At 43.9% G+C, this 23,038-nt stretch overlaps 1 protein-coding gene across 1 annotated transcript in view; it reads right to left on the reverse strand.

The window, feature by feature from the left end:
• Positions 1-948: 948 nt before the first annotated feature.
• vars1 (valyl-tRNA synthetase 1) overlaps positions 949-23,038 on the reverse strand; it is a 25,294-nt gene continuing 3,204 nt past the window's right edge. Inside the window, exons 4-31 of the mRNA XM_047811514.1 lie at positions 22,319-22,505; positions 20,358-20,476; positions 20,029-20,104; positions 19,789-19,889; positions 19,552-19,679; positions 18,148-18,312; positions 17,632-17,713; positions 15,907-16,026; positions 15,642-15,750; positions 15,452-15,540; positions 13,989-14,079; positions 13,654-13,778; positions 10,573-10,676; positions 8,201-8,359; positions 7,922-8,012; positions 7,552-7,657; positions 7,268-7,338; positions 6,985-7,110; positions 6,361-6,465; positions 5,894-5,962; positions 5,715-5,793; positions 5,505-5,632; positions 5,253-5,408; positions 4,573-4,791; positions 3,747-3,858; positions 2,974-3,152; positions 1,309-1,458; positions 949-1,133 (exon numbers count right to left, since the gene is read on the reverse strand). Coding sequence (XP_047667470.1) covers positions 1,065-1,133; positions 1,309-1,458; positions 2,974-3,152; positions 3,747-3,858; positions 4,573-4,791; positions 5,253-5,408; positions 5,505-5,632; positions 5,715-5,793; positions 5,894-5,962; positions 6,361-6,465; positions 6,985-7,110; positions 7,268-7,338; positions 7,552-7,657; positions 7,922-8,012; positions 8,201-8,359; positions 10,573-10,676; positions 13,654-13,778; positions 13,989-14,079; positions 15,452-15,540; positions 15,642-15,750; positions 15,907-16,026; positions 17,632-17,713; positions 18,148-18,312; positions 19,552-19,679; positions 19,789-19,889; positions 20,029-20,104; positions 20,358-20,476; positions 22,319-22,505 — 3,315 coding nt within the window. The 3' untranslated portion in view covers positions 949-1,064. The remainder of the gene's footprint in view (positions 1,134-1,308; positions 1,459-2,973; positions 3,153-3,746; positions 3,859-4,572; positions 4,792-5,252; positions 5,409-5,504; positions 5,633-5,714; positions 5,794-5,893; positions 5,963-6,360; positions 6,466-6,984; positions 7,111-7,267; positions 7,339-7,551; positions 7,658-7,921; positions 8,013-8,200; positions 8,360-10,572; positions 10,677-13,653; positions 13,779-13,988; positions 14,080-15,451; positions 15,541-15,641; positions 15,751-15,906; positions 16,027-17,631; positions 17,714-18,147; positions 18,313-19,551; positions 19,680-19,788; positions 19,890-20,028; positions 20,105-20,357; positions 20,477-22,318; positions 22,506-23,038) is intronic.

Raw genomic sequence — 23,038 nt, forward strand, 5'->3', positions numbered from 1 at the left:
CCAGCAGCACGTTTCTTGGTTTAAACATTCTGTTCAGAAAAGAGGTGGGTCTGTGAAGGGGTTTCTCCTAAAGCCAGTTCTATTAAAGCAGTGGGTCCCCAACCTTTTTTTTTGCCGCGGACCGGTCAACGTTTGATCATTTTACCATGGCCCGTGGGGGGTGGGGGCGGCTATACGATTAAATTAAAATTAATTTATTTAATAGTATTTAAACATGCCTTTTTAACTCGCAACGCTAACTCAATGAGAACCCTGAGCTTGTTTCTTTGCAATGAGACGGTTCCATCTGGGGTAATAGGAGACAATGACACCCGAAGTGTGTTGCTTATGTCCAGTTTATTCTGTTGTTTTGTTTTGGTTGCCATCACTGCAGAAATCCCCGCTTCACACAGATAGCATGTCGGAAATGGCAATAGGGATGTAAGTGCTGTGGTGACAATCTCAGGGTATTCCGCCATGACTTTAATCCAGAACACCGGCAGAGTTTCTAACGACGTCTGTTTCGTGCTCATTTTTGCTAATTTGTGGGTTAAATTTGAGCAAACACAATATACACGTACACCAAGCACTGTTAAACATGAGAAAGTACCGGTGAACAGAGAAGAGCGATACACACCTTCTCTCCACCAAAGCTACAACGCCACTGCCGCTTGCAGCTGCTCAGCTCCAGACGTCACCTAAACCCGGCCCGAGATCATGATATTTTGCGCATGCGTGGTATTGGTGCGGCTTTAGGTGACGTCTCTCAGCTCCCGGTTAACCTCTCGTCCATGGAAAGTCGCACAAACCCGAGAGAAATACAACACAGTAAATAAAATGGAAATAATGTAATGTTCCTTGGGCGACCCGGTACCATTTGGTCAGACCACTGTATTAAAGGAGCCCTGTGCTGTGGAGGTTAAACGTTTATAAAGGACGCAGCAGACATGAAGAAAGTCACACAGCATCTTTGCCAATATTCGTATTTAATTAAGGCTCTTCATGAATACAGAAGTTAAGCAACACACCTTCACCGCTACAGCGTGCAAGAATTCATGTCTAAAACTTAAAGGGGGAAACATCTGTTACATCATCCTTCTGAAGTTCTCTATGGCTTCGGTCACTTTCTGCAGCTCGACCTGACTCTGTCTCAACTGCACAGAGAGAGAAACATTCATGTAATCCAGCGCTATACAATATAAAAAAATCTCTCTCTCACAGTTCTCACCAACACTGATTTCTCACATACACCCACCCACTGCTCTCTCTCTCTCTCACACACACATTACAAAATTGTGCGTCTGTAACAAACCTATCGATCTCGCTCACCTTCTCAGAATCCTGCTCCTGCACCTTGGCTGGAACTTTCTCTCTGTAGTCGCTCTTCGACATTTTCTCCTCCAATTTCTCCATCTGCTTCTGCAGCTCGCCCTTCTTTGTCGTCAGTTTGGCCACCTCCTTTTCGACATCGATCAAACCCTGACAAAATGAACAACATTCACGTGAAGCTGATTCACAGCAACACACTTTCTCTTATTATTTAACACTCTACATGTGTAATGGGGAGAATGAGAGGTGACCACCTTAAGGTGCTACCTAAATCGAATGCAGGATACAAGGACAGTCTCTCAAATCTTTTGCAGCAGCGATTTACTTTTTTCTTTTTTTTTGCAGGGTTTCTGTTGCTGAGCGTGTAGCCGTAACAATCGAACGCCGCATGCTTTTTCCCCTGAGGAAAATTACACCCTTCTAAAAATTACACCCTTCCTGTGGACCCTAAGGTTAAAAGCGGGGTTTGGGTTCAGTGTGGGGTGAAAAACCTGTCACTTTTCACCAACACCATGATTTAGGATTAGTGATGAACAGAATAATGAGACATCTGTCATCTCTAAAGTAAATAAAGATTGATGAAGGGCCATTTTGGGACCATATGCAACCAGAAACTCATTGAAGTATAGATATGTTGCTTTTTTTTTCTTCACCTTTTTAACTTTAAAGGCTTGTGCAACAGCAGTTCTGCACACATTACACAGGTTTCCTGTCTACACTGACGTTTAGAGCATTTACTGGTCTCTGTCCTCCGTCTCACCGTCATCACGTCTCGTTCTGTTGCTGAGGAATAAGATGTGATGAGATGCCTGTGTAGATCATCTCTACACTGTCTCCTATTTGTTTCTCAAAAGAAACCTATTATTATGTTGGCTTTGTAGGAGCCAACATTCTGTTTTCCTATTTCAGCTTAGACAAAAATGTATAAAATTTAATGAGGCCTAGGGCTTTTGAACCACGTGTACCAAATTCGGATATGTTGTAGAACCTGGTCGGAAGTTTGTTGCCATTACTTTTCTAAGCGATCTGAGAACCGGTACTTCCGGTACTGGGTCTCAAAGTGGCCTTTTTTCCCCATAGACTCCCATTATAAATTTTGAAGGTTTATAACTCGGCAAGCTTTCGAACTACCTACACCAAACTTGGCCAGCTCCTTTAGGGTGATACTCTGAACAAAGGTTTAAATTGGTGTACCGACTGGCCTTTCGGTTGTCCCGCAGCCCCGCCCACAAAATATGCCAAATAAAAAAACTTTATACAACATGGACATCTGACATCAAAATACTCAACCTAATGAGGGGAACTTCTTCAGGAGTATTCATATGACGTCACATGCTAGTCTCCACTTGCCTCCAAATGTTTTGGCACCCTATCTTTCTGTCCACTTGCCTCCAAAAGTAACACTGACCCTTATGTCCACTCGCCTCCAAAAAGCACCGGCCTTTGCGAATACTTGCACCGTCAAAGCCAACATCAAATTTTGTCACGACGAACTTTACAAATCTAGTTATTAGTAGTATTTTTGTTCTGAAATGAATCGCCATGTTAGTGTGACGCTCTAAAGCCCAGCACTGACAGGACACTGATGCTAGATGGATGCTCTGACGTCAGGATGGAATCATTAGCTTGTCACGGTGATGACACGTGAATGATGATGACGTTCACCTTCAGCAGGAGATGGACGGTGCATTTGTCTGAAGCGATGGCCACTGCACAGCCCTGTGGGACAGCGCTGTCGCTCCCGATGACCAGGTGGATGGTCTGAGAATAGGAGAGAGTCTGGATCTGCAGAGTGTATTTCTCCACCAGGGCTGCTGTAGCAGAATCTATACACTGCAGATAACCTGAGAGAGGGGGAGGGAGAGGGGGAGGGAGAGAGAGAGGGAGACAGAGCGAGAGAGAGAGAGGGAGACAGAGCGAGAGAGAGAGAGGGAGACAGAGCGAGAGGGAGGGGGAGACAGAGCGAGAGGGAAGGATGGAGGGAGGGAGAATACATGAGAGAAACAAGGGGTCACTGGGATTCCATCTGAAATGTTGCAATTTTATCTTTTTTCTTCGTTCAATAGTTTTGTGTTTTTGGGATTGTTGCAGGAAAAAATGCTAGATTTTAGGGGCGTCTTTTACTCTTATCTTTTTCAACGTGTGATGAAACTGGCAAATAGTTTTTTAATCTGAATTGGTGACATTGTAAGCCACAGGATTAACAGGGTTCATTTAACTGAATGCATTTTGCAACAGAATATCAAATACACATCAAATCTGTACATCTGTCTGTCCATCTACTCCGCTAACCATCTACCCATCCATCCATCTCCCCACCCATCCATCCATCTCCCCACTCACCCATCCATCTCCCCACCAACCCATCCATCTCCCCACCAACCCAACACTATCCACCCATCCACATGTCAGTGTGGGGTGTCCGGTGCAGTGCTTACAGTCGGCGCGGGTCTTGGTCAGGTTGTAGTCGGCCCTGAGTGATCGAATGGTCTTGACCACGTTCATCACAAACTCCATCTGGTGGTCGATCTCCTCGCTGTGCCAGCAGAACTGTACATCAGACCACAAAGTCAGTCAGTCCACAAACCACATTCTTCCTCTTTCCTCGTACGCTAACGCATCAGTGCAAAATCCAACAATACTACTTCCTGTAATCCGACACCACCTCGGTAGAAATTCTCTCGAGCGGGCTTCACTGTGAATGCCAGGTTTCAGGGAAATCCACCAAATGTACATTTTTTTATTGTTTTTTACAGTTCCCCTTTGACTAGCTGCTTGTTTTACAGTTCCCCTTTGACTAGCTGCTTGTTTTACAGTTCCCCTTTGACTAGCTGCTTGTTTTACAGTCCCCCTTTGACTAGCTGCTTGTTTTACAGTTCCCCTTTGACTAGCTGCTTGTTTTACAGTCCCCCTTTGACTAGCTGCTTGTTTTAGAGTTCCCCTTTTGACTAGCTGCTTGTTTTACAGTCCCCCTTTGACTAGCTGCTTGTTTTACAGTTCCCCTTTGACTAGCTGCTTGTTTTACAGTTCCCCTTTGACTAGCTGCTTGTTTTACAGTCCCCCTTTGACTAGCTGCTTGTTTTAGAGTTCCCCTTTTGACTAGCTGCTTGTTTTACAGTCCCCCTTTGACTAGCTGCTTGTTTTACAGTTCCCCTTTGACTAGCTGCTTGTTTTACAGTTCCCCTTTGACTAGCTGCTTGTTTTACAGTCCCCCTTTGACTAGCTTGTGCAAGCACACACCCTTTTTATTGACCCCAGACTAACCTCTGAGCTCTCTGGGTAGGGGGTAACAGAGATACTGGGTGGGCTGTCTTGGGGTTGCCTCCGTGGCAACCGCTGGAAGAGCTCCTCGGTGACAAAGGGCATGATGGGAGACAGGAGGCGGAGCGCCACATCCAGACAGGTGTAGAGAGTCTGCCTGCAAACCTCTGCTTGCTTCTGGCCTTCTGCGTCTGTTCTGCTCAACACGGGCTTCACGCTTTCCTACAAGCACAGTTCATTCACACCCGGTGAGATAAAGAGAGACGTGTATGTACAGTATATGTATGTAGTCACAGTGTTGCTTGTGAATCCTTTGGAAATGTCTCTATATACCTGCATAAATACGATCATATATATTGTACATTTACAGCATTTAGCAGACACTCTTATCCAGTGACTTACATTATTTCAGTTTATACACCTGAGCAATTGAGGGTTAAGGGCCTTGCTCAGGGACCCTGCAGGGGCAACTTGATGGACCTGGGATTCAAACCAATGACCTTCCGATCAGTAGTCGAACACCTTAACCACTGAGCTACCACATCCCACATATATATCATAAATCATCCTAAATGTTTTATATAAAGGGTTCATAAACATAAGCAGCGCTATAGATACACACAGAATATATATATAAAAAGAAAGAGTGAAAGGTAACAGAGAGAAGGAGCAGCTTATATTACCAGATAAACGTCACACAGTTCGTAGAGCCAGAAGTTGTAGATGGCTGTGGTGATTGCTGGGAAATCGTAGGCCTGGAATCCGTTTCCACAGAGAGCCACGGCGGCACTGAGGCGCGACAGAATCCACCTATCGGACACGCTCTCGCTGCCGCACAGCTGCAGATCAACACGCAGGTGACAGACAGGAGATGACTTAGTCGTCATTCGTTTAAATGGAATCCTTTTTTTCTTTCACTGCTCCTCTCTTCTCACCTGAGCTTTCTCCCACGGCACAAAGTTCTCACCCAGCGTCCTCATGGCAAACTTCACAGCGTTCCACAGCTTGTTGCAGAAATGCCTGTAGCCCAGGATCCTGTTCACGTCCAGGTTAATGTCCCTCCCTGTGGCAGGGATACATAATATATACAGGTCAGGGTTTGGTTTGACAGGTGAGTGTTAAGGTGAGTAATAAGCCTTTGTTACCCTGGCTGGTGTAGGCACACAGGGCAAACCTAAGGGCATCGGTTCCACACTCGGGGATTCCGTTGGGGTAATCAGATTTCTACAAATAAAAAAAATTAGAAAGGACAGGACAATGGTATTAAAGAGAGACGTGCGTCACCTTCTCGAATGACGTGCAAGACTTTAGTGACGAGTTATACCTGTCCTTGTTTAGCTCTCTCAGTCTCCAGTGGGTCCAGATTGCTGTCCTTCAGCTGAGCATGGAGACCCTACACACACACACACACACACACACACACACACACACACACACACACACAGCAGAAAAAGAAGGAACATTATTTATTGAGCACTCGTCAAACACATGGTAGCTCAATTAAATGAAATATTAATATGTAAATAAAATAAAATGAATATTCATGTAATAATAAACAGAATTAAACTAAAAATTATGAAATTATTATGAAGAAATAGAGAATGCAAATCAAATAAGCTCGATTTGAAATATACCGAACCAGAGAAAGTACTTTAAGCAGAAATTAAATGCTAAATTAATAAAATATGCTTTTTAAAATCAGGTTAAAATGCTTAGAAGGATAAATAGAACCTGGGACTGTTGACTCGAAAGGAAGTGAGTAAATAAATTATCTGTTTTTTTCCCCTGTACCTCCAACGAGATTCCGGTGATGACGTCCAGAGGATCGATGACGTTACCCAGAGACTTGCTCATCTTCCTGCCGTGTGCGTCCCTGACCACAGCGTGCAGATAAACCTGAACACATCCATACACATGAAATAAACTCAAAACTGTATTAAAACAGAACAAGTCAGAGAGAATAAAATTCTATACAAGAAATAAAACTAAAATATGAATGGAGATTAGTGACAGAAACAATATGTTATGGTGTGAGGATGCTGTGTGCACTCACTCACGCACTCCCTCGCGCACACACACACTCCCTCGCGCACACACACACACTCCCTCGCGCACACACACACACTCCCTCCCTCGCGCACACACACTCCCTCGCGCACACACACACTCCCTCGCGCGCACACACACACTCCCTCGCGCACACACACACACTCCCTCGCGCACACACACACTCCCTCGCGCACACACACACACTCCCTCGCGCACACACACACACTCCCTCGCGCACACACACACACTCCCTCGCGCACACACACACACTCCCTCGCGCACACACACACTCCCTCGCGCACACACACACTCCCTCGCGCACACACACACTCCCTCGCGCACACACACACTCCCTCGCGCACTCACCTCTTTAAAAGGAAGTTTGCCTGTGAGTTTGAGCCCCATCATGACCATCCGAGCCACCCAGAAGAACAGGATGTCATGACCTGTCTCCAGCAGAGTGCCTGGATAGAATACACGCAGGTCCTCGTTCTGTGTGTGTGTGTGTGTGTGTGTGTGTGTGTGTGTGTGTGTGTGTGAGTGTGTGACAGAGAGAGAGGGAGAAAAGCACACATACATTACAAATCCTGTCATGTCTCACTGGGTTAAAGAGCAGAAATAGTCAGAACGTAAGCTGATGTGTGCTTACATCATTTGGCCATCCAAAGATGGAGAAGGGAAAGATTCCAGAGGAGAACCAGGTATCCAAAACATCCTCATCTAACACACACACACACACACACACACACACAGTAAAACATTTTAGTCTTATATTCAATCAATATAAAGTACACAGACATTTTAATCTTTTAAGCAATAAAAAATGCCGTAAATAATAAAACATTGCTGAATACTACATCGCAGCAGAGTGAGAGAGGACTAAAGTTAATAACAGTAATCAGTGTAAAGTGTAGGCATGGGGAAGCTAATAACCTTGGCGAAGGGAGATTTTGTCTTCAGTGACATTGAAGCGCTTTGCTGCTTTGACACGCGCTTCTTCCTCTGAGCGGCCACTGATCCAGTAATGACCGTCTACGTCCTATAAACACACACACACGCACGCGCAGGTTGAATACAGGTTTATTGCAACTAAAAGCCTTCTTTTTCTGTCATTCCTTTGGTTATAGCTGATGAACAGCACATAAGAAATGCTAAACCAGGTTCATTTGTCGATTTGTCTCATCTGCTCCTATTCCCCATATCCAAAAATACTGTACTTTACAGTAAAAATAGAACAAACCAAGCTATTGATCGTATTATGTTGTGTGGAGTTGTGTTACAGTAGCAGCAGACATGCGCTCACCTCTCCTGGTTTCACTGAAGGATCGTTCACTGTGACGAAATATGCCGGGATCCTGTGACCCCACCAGAGTTGGCGAGAGATACACCAATCCCTAAACATGTAGACGACACGCAGACACCACAGGGCATGTAAAGAGCAGTGCTTGGTATGGGACAGATATATTAACACTGTGAGAAACCTGTGCTGAGCAGATCTGACATCACACTGAAGAAGTGGAACACACTGAGTTATAGCTTTCACCTTCACACTGACAGTGTGTGCTGGAGAACGAGAGCTCACCTGATATTATCCATCCAGTTAAACCAGGTTTTAATGTGATGCTCTGGGATGATCTTCAGCTCTCCGCTCCTGACTACGTCGGCCGCCTGCTTCCCCATTGCTGAGCAGTCCACATACCACTGCGGCTTCAGCAGAGGCTCCACGATGTCCTTAGAGCGGCTACACACGCAGACAGACACACAAATACAGACAATCAGACACACAAAAACACAGGCCGACACGCAGAGAGAGACAGGCCAACACGCAGAGAGTGACAGGCCGACACGCAGAGAGAGACAGGCCGACACGCAGAGAGAGACAGGCCGACACACAAAGAGACAGACAGCAGACAGACAAAGAGAAAGACAGACAAAAAAACAGACACACAAAGAGACAGACACACAAAGAGACAGACAGACAGGGACAGACAGAAAACACAAAGACACAGACCGACACAGACAAACACACAAAGACACAGACAGATAATCAGACACACGCCCACAGACACACACACAGACAGATAATCAGACACAAAGACACAGACAGATAATCAGACACAAAGACACAGACAGATAATCAGACACAAAGACACAGACAGATAATCAGACACACGCCCACAGACACACAGTCACACACAGACAGATAGACACACAGACAGATAATCAGACACAAAGACACAGACAGATAATCAGACACAAAGACACAGACAGATAATCAGACACAAAGACACAGACAGATAATCAGACACAAAGACACAGACAGATAATCAGACACACGCCCACAGACACACAGTCACACACAGACAGATAATCAGACACAAAGACACAGACAGATAATCAGACACAAAGACACAGACAGATAATCAGACACAAAGACACAGACAGATAATCAGACACAAAGACACAGACACACAGTCACACACAGACAGATAGACACACAGACAGATAATCAGACACACAGACACAGACAGATAGACACACAGACAGATAATCAGACACACACACACAGTCACACAAAGACAGACAGAAAGTCAAACACACGCACACAGAGTCACAAGCACACAGAGACACAAACACACACACACACATTGAGAGACACACACACCTGTATATAAGAGCAGTGACAGCTCCTGTATTTTGTGGGTTGTGATTACAAGCATATTCTAGTCTTTCTTTAAGATTTAAGCTTTACAGCTCACACAGAAAATCCACCTCTGTTTCTGAGAAGCTGTAGAACCTTTTGTTACATACAGCGAGGTCTGTACTTTTATCGACTAGTTTGTTCTGATCTGTATTAAAATCGTAGCTTCTTGTGTAATGGGCAGTTTGGTCCATGCTGTTTTGTAGTGACAAATAAGCAATTATCAAACTGCCTCAATACAAAGTTTAGTGTGAAATAAAGTTTGCTGTGTTTTCCTCAGGATGTAATTCTGACCCTAATCTCTTCTACCCTTAAGTTTCAGGTCTTATATTAAAAACTCAGTGCAGAAAGTACTCGAGGTTACATCAGAAGTCCACTCAGTCAGGGGCTTCATCAGGTCTCCTTTTAAGTGTCTTGGAATGATTGGAGGAGTGAAAGTGAGCGATATCAATCGGAGACGAGATATATCAAGTGCTGCATCACGTGACCTTGGCAGGCTTCATTTAGAGATTTAGAATACGGGAAAACTTTCCGCCGTTCAGCTGAACCGATTAAAAGGCTGGGACGAGTCCACCGTGTCCAGCTTAGCAGTCGACTTAGTGTTACTTTAAAAGTTCAAGGAAACGCAAAACCTGTAGAAGAACCTGTACCTCTCAGATTGTGCATGTACAATCAGAACACATCTCGAGCTTCAGGCGAGCGTGTGAGAAAGATGGAGAAAGCGAAAACACACCCGTATTCTGTGGTGGTGCCCAAAATAGCAAATGATATTTGGTTTTCTTTTTGCTTGTCTTGGACTAAGACATACTGACATGCTGAACACGGACATGCTCAAGATATTAAAATAAACAATTAAATATATAGAAAAATACAACCCTAATATAGAATATAGAAGAATATAGACTGTGTACATCTTTACCAATGCATAACTTTAAATACTGAGTGTCTGATGTTACGAAGCATGTACAATCCAAAAAAACAGCCAACTATAGAGGATATGTGTAAAATACAGGCCTGAACATTGCTGTATGTAGTAAACATAAAATGAAGCCTGGGCTTAATTGCTCTCATTGTACATTAGAAACCTGAGCACACCTAGTGGCCCTTCAAAGAAATGACCACGTCAGCAATTGTGCTATTCCCGGGAAACCTGTTTAAAGAGCGTGGCTTTGTTTTCAGAGTCAGTGCGCTGCTCTTACAGCATGATGGCTGCAGCTGTAGTGTTAAGGTTGTTGAGAGTTCAGTGGACTGACCTGCACACCGGGACCACCATGGGATTGTCTTTGATCTCCTTAAACTGGCCTCTGTCCTTCAGGGCCTGCAGCACAGCTCTCCTCGCGTCGAAACGCTTCATGCCCTACCAAAAATACAAACAACAACAACAATGTTTAGATTTAGCTCAATTCCATTGTGGGGGCAAAGCAATCAATTTTAGCTTTGGAGTAAAAAGAAAAACAGCAAATGTTTGTGATTTCGTCTCCGTTCTCTTCGTGAGGAAAATGTAATCAGTCATTTTCAAAAATGCACGATACCGAACCCGAGACTACCTGTAGGAGTTGGTGTGAGTTCGGTTGCATGGGAACTGTGGTGCTAATTCAGTAAAAGTGAAGAGAACTCTCACCTGGATCTGCACTCGCTCAGGAAGTAAAGTAACCTGTGTGTGTTTGTTTCTGAAGAGAAGATCACTTCAGTAAGTATAGTGTGTGTAGTGTATGAAGTACATGCTGTGTGTGTGTAGTGAGTGCAGTATGGATAAAGTGTGTGTAGTGCACATGTAGTGAGTGCAGTATGTATAGTGTGTGTAGTGTGTGCAGTACATGTACTGTAGTGAGTGCAGTATGTATAGTGTGTGTAGTGAGTGCAGTATGTATAGTGTGTGCAGTATGTATAGTGTGTGTAGTGAGTGCAGTATGTATAGTGTGTGCAGTATGTATAGTGAGTGCAGTATGTATAGTGTGTGTAGTGTGTGCAGTACATGTACTGTAGTGAGTGCAGTATGTATAGTGTGTGTAGTGTGTGCAGTATGTATAGTGTGTGTAGTGAGTGCAGTATGTATAGTGTGTGCAGTATGTATAGTGTGTGTAGTGAGTGCAGTATGTATAGTGTGTGTAGTGAGTGCAGTATGTATAGTGTGTGCAGTATGTATAGTGTGTGTAGTGAGTGCAGTATGTATAGTGAGTGCAGTATGTATAGTGTGTGTAGTGAGTGCAGTATGTATAGTGTGTGTAGTGAGTGCAGTATGTATAGTGTGTGTAGTGAGTGCAGTATGTATAGTGTGTGCAGTATGTATAGTGTGTGTAGTGAGTGCAGTATGTATAGTGTGTGTAGTGAGTGCAGTATGTATAGTGTGTGCAGTATGTATAGTGAGTGCAGTATGTATAGTGTGTGTAGTGTGTGCAGTATGTATAGAGTGTATAGTATGTGTATTGCACATGTAGTGTATGCAATAAGTACAGAGTGTATAGTATGTGTATTGCACATGTGTGTGTAGTGTGTGCAGTATGTATAGTGTGTGCAGTATGTATAGTGTGTGCAGTATGTATAGTGTGTGCAGTATGTATAGTGTGTGTAGTGTGTGCAGTAAGTACAGAGTGTATAGTGTGTGCAGTAAGTATAGTGCGTGTAGTGTGTGCAGTATGTATAGTGTGTGTAGTGAGTGCAGTATGTATAGTGTGTGTAGTGTGTGCAGTATGTATAGAGTGTATAGTATGTGTATTGCACATGTAGTGTATGCAATAAGTACAGAGTGTATAGTATGTGTATTGCACATGTGTGTGTAGTGTGTGCAGTATGTATAGTGTGTGCAGTATGTATAGTGTGTGCAGTATGTGTAGTGTGTGCAGTATGTGTAGTGTGTGTAGTGTGTGCAGTAAGTACAGAGTGTATAGTGTGTGCAGTAAGTATAGTGCATGTAGTGTTTGCAGTATGTATAGTGTGTGTAGTGTGTGCAGTATGTATAGAGAGTATAGTATGTGTATTGCACATGTGTGTGTAGTGTGTACAGTAAGTATAGTGTGTGTAGTGTGTGCAGTAAGTATAGTGTGTGTAGTGTGTGCAGTATGTATAGTGTGTGTAGTATGTATAGTCTGTGTAGTGTGTGCAGTATGTATAGTGTGTGCAGTATGTATAGAGTGTATAGTATGTGTATTGCACATGTAGTGTGTGCAGTATGTATAGTGTGTGTAGTGTGTGCAGTATGTATAGTGTGTGCAGTATGTATAGAGTGTATAGTATGTGTATTGCACATGTAGTGCGTGTAGTGTGTGCAGTATGTATAGAGTGTATAGTATGTGTATTGCACATGTAGTGTGTGTAGTGTGTGCAGTATGTATAGTGTGTGCAGTATGTATAGTGTGTGTAGTGTGTGCAGTATGTATAGAGTGTATAGTATGTGTATTACACATGTATAGTGTGTAGTGTGTGCAGTATGTATAGTATGTGTATTACACATGTATAGTGTGTAGTGTGTGCAGTATGTATAGTGTGTGTAGTATGTGTATTGCACATGTAGTGTGTGTAGTGTGTGCAGTATGTATAGTGTGTAGTATGTGTATTGCACATGTATAGTGTGTATAGTGTGTGCAGTATGTATAGAGTGTATAGTATGTGTATTGCACATGTGTGTGTAGTGTGTGCAGTATGTATAGTGTATAGTATGTGTATTGCACATGTATTGTGTGTGTAGTGTGTGCAGTATGTATAGTGTGTATAGTATGTGTATTGCACGTGTGTGTGTAGTGTGTGCAGTATGTATAGTGTGTGTAGTGTGTGCAGTATGTATAGAGTGTATAGTATGTGTATTGCACATGTATAGTGTGTGTAGTGTGTGCAGTATAATAGTGTGTATAGTATGTGTATTGCACATGTAGTGTGTGTAGTGTGTGCAGTATGTATAGAGTGTATAGTATGTGTATTGCACATGTATAGTGTGTGTAGTGTGTGCAGTATGTATAGAGTGTATAGTATGTGTATTGCACATGTATAGTGTGTGTAGTGTGTGCAGTATGTATAGAGTGTATAGTATGTGTATTGCACATGTAGTGTGTGTAGTGTGTGCAGTATGTATAGAGTGTATAGTATGTGTATTGCACATGTATAGTGTGTGTAGTGTGTGCAGTATAATAGTGTGTATAGTATGTGTATTGCACATGTAGTGTGTGTAGTGTGTGCAGTATGTATAGAGTGTATAGTATGTGTATTGCACATGTATAGTGTGTGTAGTGTGTGCAGTATGTATAGAGTGTATAGTATGTGTATTGCACATGTGTGTGTGTAGTGTGTGTAGTGTGTGTAGTGTGTGTAGTGTGTGTATTGCACATGTGTGTAGGGTGTACCAGGAACGGAGGAGGAACATTGATGAGGAACCCATTCTCATCCAGGATGTTGATAAAAGGCAGCTTGTGTCTTTCACCCACTTCGTAGTCGTTGTGATCGTGAGCAGGTGTGATCTTCACCGCACCTACATGAAGAATATTCAGTTCAGTAGAAGAGAAAAATTCAGCTCTGCTAATACAAGCACACTTATTTCACCATGTTAATCAACACTGAAAACTAACACACCCTAAATGGAGCTTAATCTTCATTAACGAGAACGGTGATGTGATCATCATCAACCAGTGAGTTATCTAAAGAGTTCTCCTGAAAGTTCTCTCTCTCTAAGATTGTTCACCTGTTCCAAAGCTCATGTCCACAAAATCATCAAACACGATGGGCAGCTTGCGGTCACAGAACGGATGAACTGCCACTTTGTCCTTCAGGTGCTATGGAAAGAGGAAGCGAGGATAAGAAACGAGAGCAGAAAAAAAACGTGCACGCTGGACCCTTTCACACATGGGCTAGTAACATGCTCTTCATTTAACTGAAACAAAAAACTTCAGTTAAATAAAAAAAAAAAAAACCTGGCATCAATTAAGCTAACAGATAATCCAGGTTTTAGCCTGTTAATCAGAATCACCATAGAAGAATAAGGAGAAGACGACGAAGACTTTAGGTGCGTCTCAGTCGGCTCTTCAGCAGTCAGGACACTGGTCAGAGTGTCAGACACTTTAAAGGTGGGGTCTCCGTTGTTTGAGAAACGCGTCAGAAAACTGCGTCGGGGCGCTAAACAAAACAAATACAAAACTAACGTGTAGCCAATGAGCAGAAAGGGGCGTGTCTTGTCAATATGTGGCGGAGAGAGTGTTCAGTGCGCATGTGTGACATTAGCAGAAAGCGGTTTTAACATTGACACGGAGGATAAAAACAAAGGGAAGATGTTAAATGTTCCAATCAATTCCATGTGTAAAGAAACGGTCTCAATTTCCTCACTTCTAAATATTCCACAGTTAACTCTTAGAAGAATTACAAGAAAGTGGAAGCAACTCAGCCATAAAGTGGTAGGCCACGTAAAATCACAGAGCGGGGTCAGCGCATGCGGAGGCTCACAGTGCCACCTTTCTGCAGATTTGATAGCTACAGACCTCCGAACTTCACTTGGCCATCAGATTAGCTCAACGGTCTGTAAACAGCTTTGTGGAATGGCTTTCCGTGGCCGAGCAGCTGCATCCAAGTCTTACGTCGCCAAGTGCGATGCAAAGATTTTTAAACTTTTAAGAATTTGAAAACTTTTGTCCTAATACAGTTTGAATCCGACATCTTGAGCGTATTTGATTGTGATTTTACAAAAATCCGCTAGCTAGCCTACTATCCTGCATGAAGCACCATGACAGAAACGCGTGTGAACCTATTCAATACTAAATTAACATTTTTTTTAGCAAATATTTTACTAATAAGGAAATTAGAACATCGCCAGAATCCCAAAATGTAATGAGACAGAGTCCTGACCAGCACCTGAAGTCATGTAGACATACTATTCTCTCCCTAGGCGGCTAGACAGCTGAATGAGCCACGCCCTTGTTTACTACAAAGCTCATAAGTTTGTTTCGCTTATATACAACGCCGCATAATAAATGGAGATTTAACTGCTGAGTTTAAGGTTGCACAGAAGTAGTTAAGTGGAAATTTGATACAAAACAACTTGTGCAAATTCATTCAGGCTGCCAAGAAATCCTGGCATGTAAACGCATGCCTTTATGGAAGAGCCAACAAAGAAAGTAAATGAGAGCTGGAAGGGGAAAAAGGAGACATCTATACCTGATATCTGGGATCGTTAGGATGCACAGCCACAGCTGTGTCGCCCAACATGGTCTCGATACGCGTGGTCGCTACGACCACCTCCTCATCTACACAAAGCAAAGCACCAAATATATTTGATGATACACACTAAAGAATTGTGTGTGTGTGTGTGAGAGAAGATATACACTGCAAATCCATCTATATATACCTGACCCCTCGATCTTATAAGAAAAAGACACCAGCACACCAAACTCCACCTTCTCCTTATAGCCTGGTACAGGAAGCAGAGTTCTGCTCGTCAGCTCCTTCTTATCCACCTGAAGCAGTGCATGAAGAAGACAACACTGACACGTTTGTGGCTGAAACACTAAGACACCGAGCAGTAAATAAACTGAACTAGTGTCGTATCGAAGGCCTGTCTGATTAGTTCTTAAGCTGGACAGTGATGATGATGATGATGATGATGATGTTACCTCTATATCAGAGATGGCAGAGTTGAGGGTGCAGGACCAGTTGACCAGTCTCTTGCTCCTGTAGATCACTCCCTCCTCATGCATACGAATAAAAGCCTCCTGGACAGCGTAGGACAGTTTCTGGGCACACAGGTTTACACATCGTTCAAAAAATAAATAAATAACAGAAAATAAAATAACAGAAAAAAACCCGATCTGCAAACAAGTATGAGCTTTGGCATCAGGTTTGACATTAAACTGGATTTAACTAGATTGAACTGATTATCTTTCTTTAGTGAAACTGGAAAGAAAGACAGAAAAAAGAAAGAAAAAAAAAAAAAAAAGACAGAAATAGAAGTGTGGCGTCAATATAAATAAGCACAAAATCCCAGTGCTGCATCATCACCTCCTCTTTCACCCCTGATCTGCACGATCGTGTAATAAATCTTCTGACAGGCTAAAACAGTCAGATAAGATTTGCCCCAGATGATCAGATTTAAATGCTTCATCATTGCTAGAGAGGGGATCATTTAATCTGCAGTGGAACTGAATGGCCATTAGACATGTGGGCAGCTTTACAGTGAATAAATAAAAGTAATGGGCTTTAATCCGACTCAGCGACACTATACACTGTGAACTGGATTAAAGCTGAACTGGATAAACGGTGTATCTGAGAGCATGTGGGATGTGTGTAAGAACGGGTAGAGATAACATTGTATTGGATTTTGTTGCCCTGTGGGGCTGTGTACATCATCCAATCAAGTTTATTTGTGTTCATGAGTCATTTGGAAGCGGTCATCTGCCAATGAGTGCAGGGGGGAGGGGTCAAATAAAGAAAAGCCCGCGAAGAGAGAGAGCGAGATAGAGAAGTGCGCACGAGGGGCAAGCCCGGAGAAAAAGAAAAAGGACGACAGGAGGAGTTTTGTTCCTGTGTAGGTGGGCTGGTGCTGACTAGACAGTCAAGGGCATCGCAGTCTCACTGAACAGCGCTTGGTTTTCGTCCGTTGCGGCTAATGCTAACAACACTTAGCTACACGAGCTAGCACATCGCGCTAAACACGGTTTGTGAGCCACGTTTGGTGAGCTGGAGCTTCTATGGGGGTTTTTACACCTGGTCACTTCATGTGTTTTCTGTGATCAGATAGCTATCCGATGGTAAAAAGACCAGGTGTAAATGCCCTCCGAAACGGTTTCGAGACGGATATAAATCCGATCGCTCAAACCCCTTCAGGAGGTGGTCTGGGACGCATTTCTGATGAAACTGGACAGGTGTAAATGCATGTGGTTGTTCAAGCCACATACGTCAGCGCTAAACTCCTCCCAAACGGAAGTACGTCACTCGCAGGTGACTCGCGAGTCGTGCATCGCGCCAGAAACAAATATGTTTTCCCACCAGCGCTGGCTCCGATCTTTCACCCAGGCGTCTCGTTGGGTCTTAAAATGCACTGCTGCCTCCAGCGAAAAAACAGTAAATGCTGTTTTTTGTAGCAACCACACACACCAAAGTGTGTTCCATTTCAATTACCCCGGAAATGAGGTGAAATATATTTGCATTTTGGGCGGGAGCAGAAAGATCGGATCATATCCGATTCGGAAAGACGCATTTAATGTAAATGGAACAGTTTTAACACATCAGATAGCTATCGGACCAGAGAAAACACATGAAGTGTCCAGGTGTAAAAAGGCCCCGAGTTACAGATGACTCCCACCTGTGAAAAAGAGGTTACATGTGTTTTTAATACTCACAGGATCCATAGTGAAACACGCTCTGTCCCAGTCTAGAGAAGAGCCCAGTTTCTTCAGCTGGTGGTAGATCCGATCTCCTTTTCTAATGACAGAATGGACAGAACATCCCTCTTGAGTCAGTCACTCATCACAAGTTCGACTTGTCCCCAGACGTTAAAGGACGATATTACAGACTATACTCCTCTTAAGGTTTCATCCTTTATTTATCCCTTTTTTCCCTCCTGTATTATTTTAGATTCCTGTAAACTATACAAATAAAACTAATCTAAAATAAAAACAGATATTAAAAATAAACTATATCTATCCATGTCTACAGAGCAAAAGTTATAGGAAAAATTAAACATCTTTTTAATAATAATAATAATAATTTAAAAAAAACCTCTTTCCTTAAGCTGTTCCCATTTTGTAATACTTAGATTCGATTCTTACATAAACACAATAACAGCTCCATATTGCAAAACCTTTACTGTGATCTTACTCAAGCTGTTCCACCAAACTGTTTCATACTCTACTTACTCCTCTTTCCACTTCCAGACCTCTTCCATGAACTTTACACGTCCGAGGTCGTGTCTGCTCATCCCTTTCTCCCTCTTCAGTTTCTTCTCCACCACCACCTGAGTCGCAATGCCGGCGTGATCGCAGCCCGGGTTCCACAACGTCGTCTCTCCTCTCATCCTGTGCCTGTGCAGACAGACGCCTGCGTTATCGATACAGATACTGCATTGCACTGTGCGCTACAAGTTACTGTGTCTCACTGTATACATAAGCCTCAGAGAATCAATTTGGTCTTTGACTTCTTTAATCCTCATTAATCCTTGTCTGAACTTAATTATTAATGTACATCACTTTTATATTCCTGTCAGAAGCCACAACCCAAGGATAGAGAAAAAAGAAACCTCACCACCGGCCGTGTTTACTCTAATAACGCTATATTAAAAATTGTGCACGTTTGCTATTTATCCAGGATATAATATACACAATTCCTCGATTATATTCGTATATTTCATTTCTGATGCCTCTTCATTATTAACATTTCTTTATGTCGTCCGTGTGTCCGTCCATCCGAGACTCTTCTTAGTGTGACAGAAGCATGGCTGGGTGAAATTGAAGTTCGTGGCAAGGTCACGCGTCTGCAACGGGTTTTCTTCGCTATTTGCGGCACACAAATATTTCACAAGCATTTTGGTGTTTAGTTTGTACAGTATCACGCATGTGAACAGTTTAACAGTGCATGTAAGGACAGAGATGCTTTAGAATGCTTTACGAAAAAGAACCATGATTTGGTGTATTTTCTAAATATGGGTCAAAACATGCCCAGTTCAATTCTTAGCTGTTCTTACACACATGGGCATCAGAACCATTATATGTGGGCGGGACAGGACCCACCCACTTTTAAAGACCAATACTATTGGACCCACCCACTTTTACCATCTCTATTGAACGCATGTGTCTTTTTTTAAATGACTTTTCAGCGCACCGCCAGTCGAATCCATTCAGCTCGAGGAATGCCCTAATAAATTACACTCCATTCCATGTTTTACCTACAGCATTGACCACGCTCCTGCTTCCTGAAATCCACGGGCGTCGGAACCATCATACGTGGGTGGGACAGGACACGCCCACCTTTTATTTGCTTCCGCCGCCCATGCTTACACATGTACTACCGTGTTCATTATGACGGCTCTACATTACCTATACACACACTAGCACAGCTGCTCATCACACAGACACACGTGTAACTAACACATTTAAACCCGTCAACCGGCATCCCAGTATCGGTCTGTAAATATCACGAGGAGTTGTAGATGTAGATTTAGATCCTAAACTTTCTGCTGCTCTTGTGACCCCAAATGTCCTCTTGGGGATTAATAAAGTACTGGACTGGATTCAAAAGCTCCTAGGAGGAAAGTGAATGTTTACCATCTGGTCAGGGAGTCCTGAATGGAGTTGGTTAAGGCGTGGCCCAAATGAAGAGAGCCGGTCACATTAGGAGGAGGGATGCACATCATAAAAGTACCGCGTGGATTCACCTCACTGATGCTCTTCCGCTAGGAAAGTGAGAAGCAGACGCACAGCCGCATTGCTTGAATGACCTTACGACATGAAAGCCTACATTTAAGTTCTAATAAAGAAACAGATATAAAAAAATAATCCTACTCCGTATTCAGGCTTGAAGAAACCCTGTTTCTCCCACCAGGAGTACCAGGCTGCTTCCACATACTGAGGACTGTACGAGTCTGGCAGAGGGCTCAGGACGTCTGTGTGTGTATGGGGGTGGGGTGGGGTTGTAGATAAGAGACAATGAGCAGGAAACAAAGATGAATAAGAAATATATACAGGCAGAATGCAGATTAAATGGGTGGAGAATTATAATCAGCGGGTCCATCAAAAACACACCTTTTTTCTCTCCATCTTGGGTGGGGATGTTGTACGTGATGACATCTAATTCCTTCTTTTCCGGTTTGGCTTTTTTCTACACACAACAACAACAAAAACACACTGAATTTCACATGACAACAAGGTCTGTTTTACATGACACATGGGTTCACTTTAACAACTGTTTGTCCATCAAATGTCTGAGGAAATTGCAGTCTAAACACCAGATTAGATTCAAAATCCTCGTTTTTAATCTAATCTGCAACGAACCTTCGAGAAGTCTGATGAGTGACGTGACAACGAGACTCCGGATCCAACCTGAAGAGAAACCTGAACACTGGGAGACTCACCTCAGACTGAGACTGCATCTGCTTCTTCTTCTCCTCCATCTCCTTCTTCTGCTGGAACTTTTCCATCTTTTCACGCTTCTTGGCCTCCTTCTTCAGCTGGGCTTCTGTCTTGGGTGGACCTGAGACAACGTGAGAAGCCCAGAATTACACAGAGCGAGTTTCTCATTGCTTCTTTTCCTCACATCACAACATTGTTTATAGTATTGGGAAGCTCTAGTGTTAACTAGACAAAAAGACAGACAGACAGACAGACACGCACTCACACAGACAGGAAGACAGACAGACAGACACGCACTCACACAGACAGGAGAACAGACAGACAGACACGCACTCACACAGACAGGAAGACAGACAGACAGACACGCACTCACACAGACAGGAGGACAGACAGACAGACAGACACGCACTCACACAGACAGGAAGACAGACAGACAGACACGCACTCACACAGACAGGAAGACAGACAGACAGACACGCACTCACACAGACAGGAAGACAGACCGACAGACACGCACTCACACAGACAGGAAGACAGACCGACAGACACGCACTCACACAGACAGGAGAACAGACCAACAGACACGCACTCACACAGACAGGAAGACAGACCGACAGACACGCACTCACACAGACAGGAGAACAGACCGACAGACACGCACTCACACAGACAGGAGAACAGACCAACAGACACGCACTCACACAGACAGGAGAACAGACCAACAGACACGCACTCACACAGACAGGAGAACAGACCAACAGACACGCACTCACACAGACAGGAGAAGACAGACAGACAGACACGCACTCACACAGACAGGAGGACAGACAGACAGACAGACACGCACTCACACAGACAGGAGGACAGACAGACAGACAGACACACACTCACACAGACAGGAGGACAGACAGACAGACAGACACGCACTCACACAGACAGGAGGACAGACAGACAGACAGACACGCACTCACACAGACAGGAGGACAGACAGACCGACAGACACGCACTCACACAGACAGGAGGACAGACAGACAGACAGACACGCACTCACACAGACAGGAGAAGACAGACAGACAGACACGCACTCACACAGACAGGAAGACAGACCGACAGACACGCACTCACACAGACAGGAGAACAGACCAACAGACACGCACTCACACAGACAGGAAGACAGACCGACAGACACGCACTCACACAGACAGGAGAACAGACCGACAGACACGCACTCACACAGACAGGAGAACAGACCAACAGACACGCACTCACACAGACAGGAGAACAGACCAACAGACACGCACTCACACAGACAGGAGAAGACAGACAGACAGACACGCACTCACACAGACAGGAGGACAGACAGACAGACAGACACGCACTCACACAGACAGGAGGACAGACAGACAGACAGACACACACTCACACAGACAGGAGGACAGACAGACAGACAGACACGCACTCACACAGACAGGAGGACAGACAGACAGACAGACACGCACTCACACAGACAGGAGGACAGACAGACCGACAGACACGCACTCACACAGACAGGAGGACAGACAGACAGACAGACACGCACTCACACAGACAGGAGAAGACAGACAGACAGACACGCACTCACACAGACAGGAAGACAGACAGACAGACACGCACTCACACAGACAGGAGAACAGACAGACAGACACGCACTCACACAGACAGGAGAAGACAGACAGACAGACACACACTCACACAGACAGGAAGACAGACAGACAGACACGCACTCACACAGACAGGAAGACAGACAGACAGACACGCACTCACACAGACAGGAAGACAGACAGACAGACACGCACTCACACAGACAGACAGACACGCACTCACACAGACAGGAGGACAGACCGACAGACACGCACTCACACAGACAGGAGAAGACAGACAGACAGACACGCACTCACACAGACAGGAGAACAGACATCTGTACCATTGGAAGTAACGTCGTTTGCTTCGGCAGTCTCGGTGGGAACAGCACCAGGTTTGGGCGTCACAGGCACCATTTTCTCACAGAGGGAGATTTTCCCTAACACCTTCAGGAACTGAGGCTGATTGACACAAGTATCAAACCATCTGCTCACATTCACCAACAACTTCCTGTGTGAAGGTTCCAACACCTGTAGAGAGAAGCAAACAAAAACCATGCTCTCTGTTCCCATCTTCACATCCTACAACCAGATCTGCAGAGTGTTTAGGTCTCATGACTTTGTGACAGATGACTGACTACTCATTAAAACCTAGAAACGAGTGAACGTGTTTGCTTTTCCATCGCCCCAAAGTCCCAAAGGGTTAAAAGCCTGAAATGAGACCTGTGGTTAACTCAAGCTGAAGACATTTTCACATTTCACTTGACAGGAATGTGATTTATTTAAGCTTTCATGTGTCTTAAAAAAGGCAGATGCTAACGAGTGGCTTAACAAGACTGCATAGTAAACTCTTTCTATCTCTACAGCATGGTTATCATTATACTCTGCACTCTTGCGAACTCCACCGTATCATTCATTAAAAAAACGCACAGCAGATCCTTACAAGGGATTGTTATATAAAGACTGAAGAACTTTGTGAAGAAAATGTGTAAGAATCTGTAACTTTTGTCCAAAATAAACAGGAATTTTCACCAAATCGTTGGATTATTGGACACTACTTTGGA

The sequence above is a fragment of the Tachysurus fulvidraco genome, chromosome 3 (genome assembly GCF_022655615.1).
Source record: "Tachysurus fulvidraco isolate hzauxx_2018 chromosome 3, HZAU_PFXX_2.0, whole genome shotgun sequence".
Classification (NCBI taxonomy): Eukaryota; Metazoa; Chordata; class Actinopteri; order Siluriformes; family Bagridae; genus Tachysurus; species Tachysurus fulvidraco.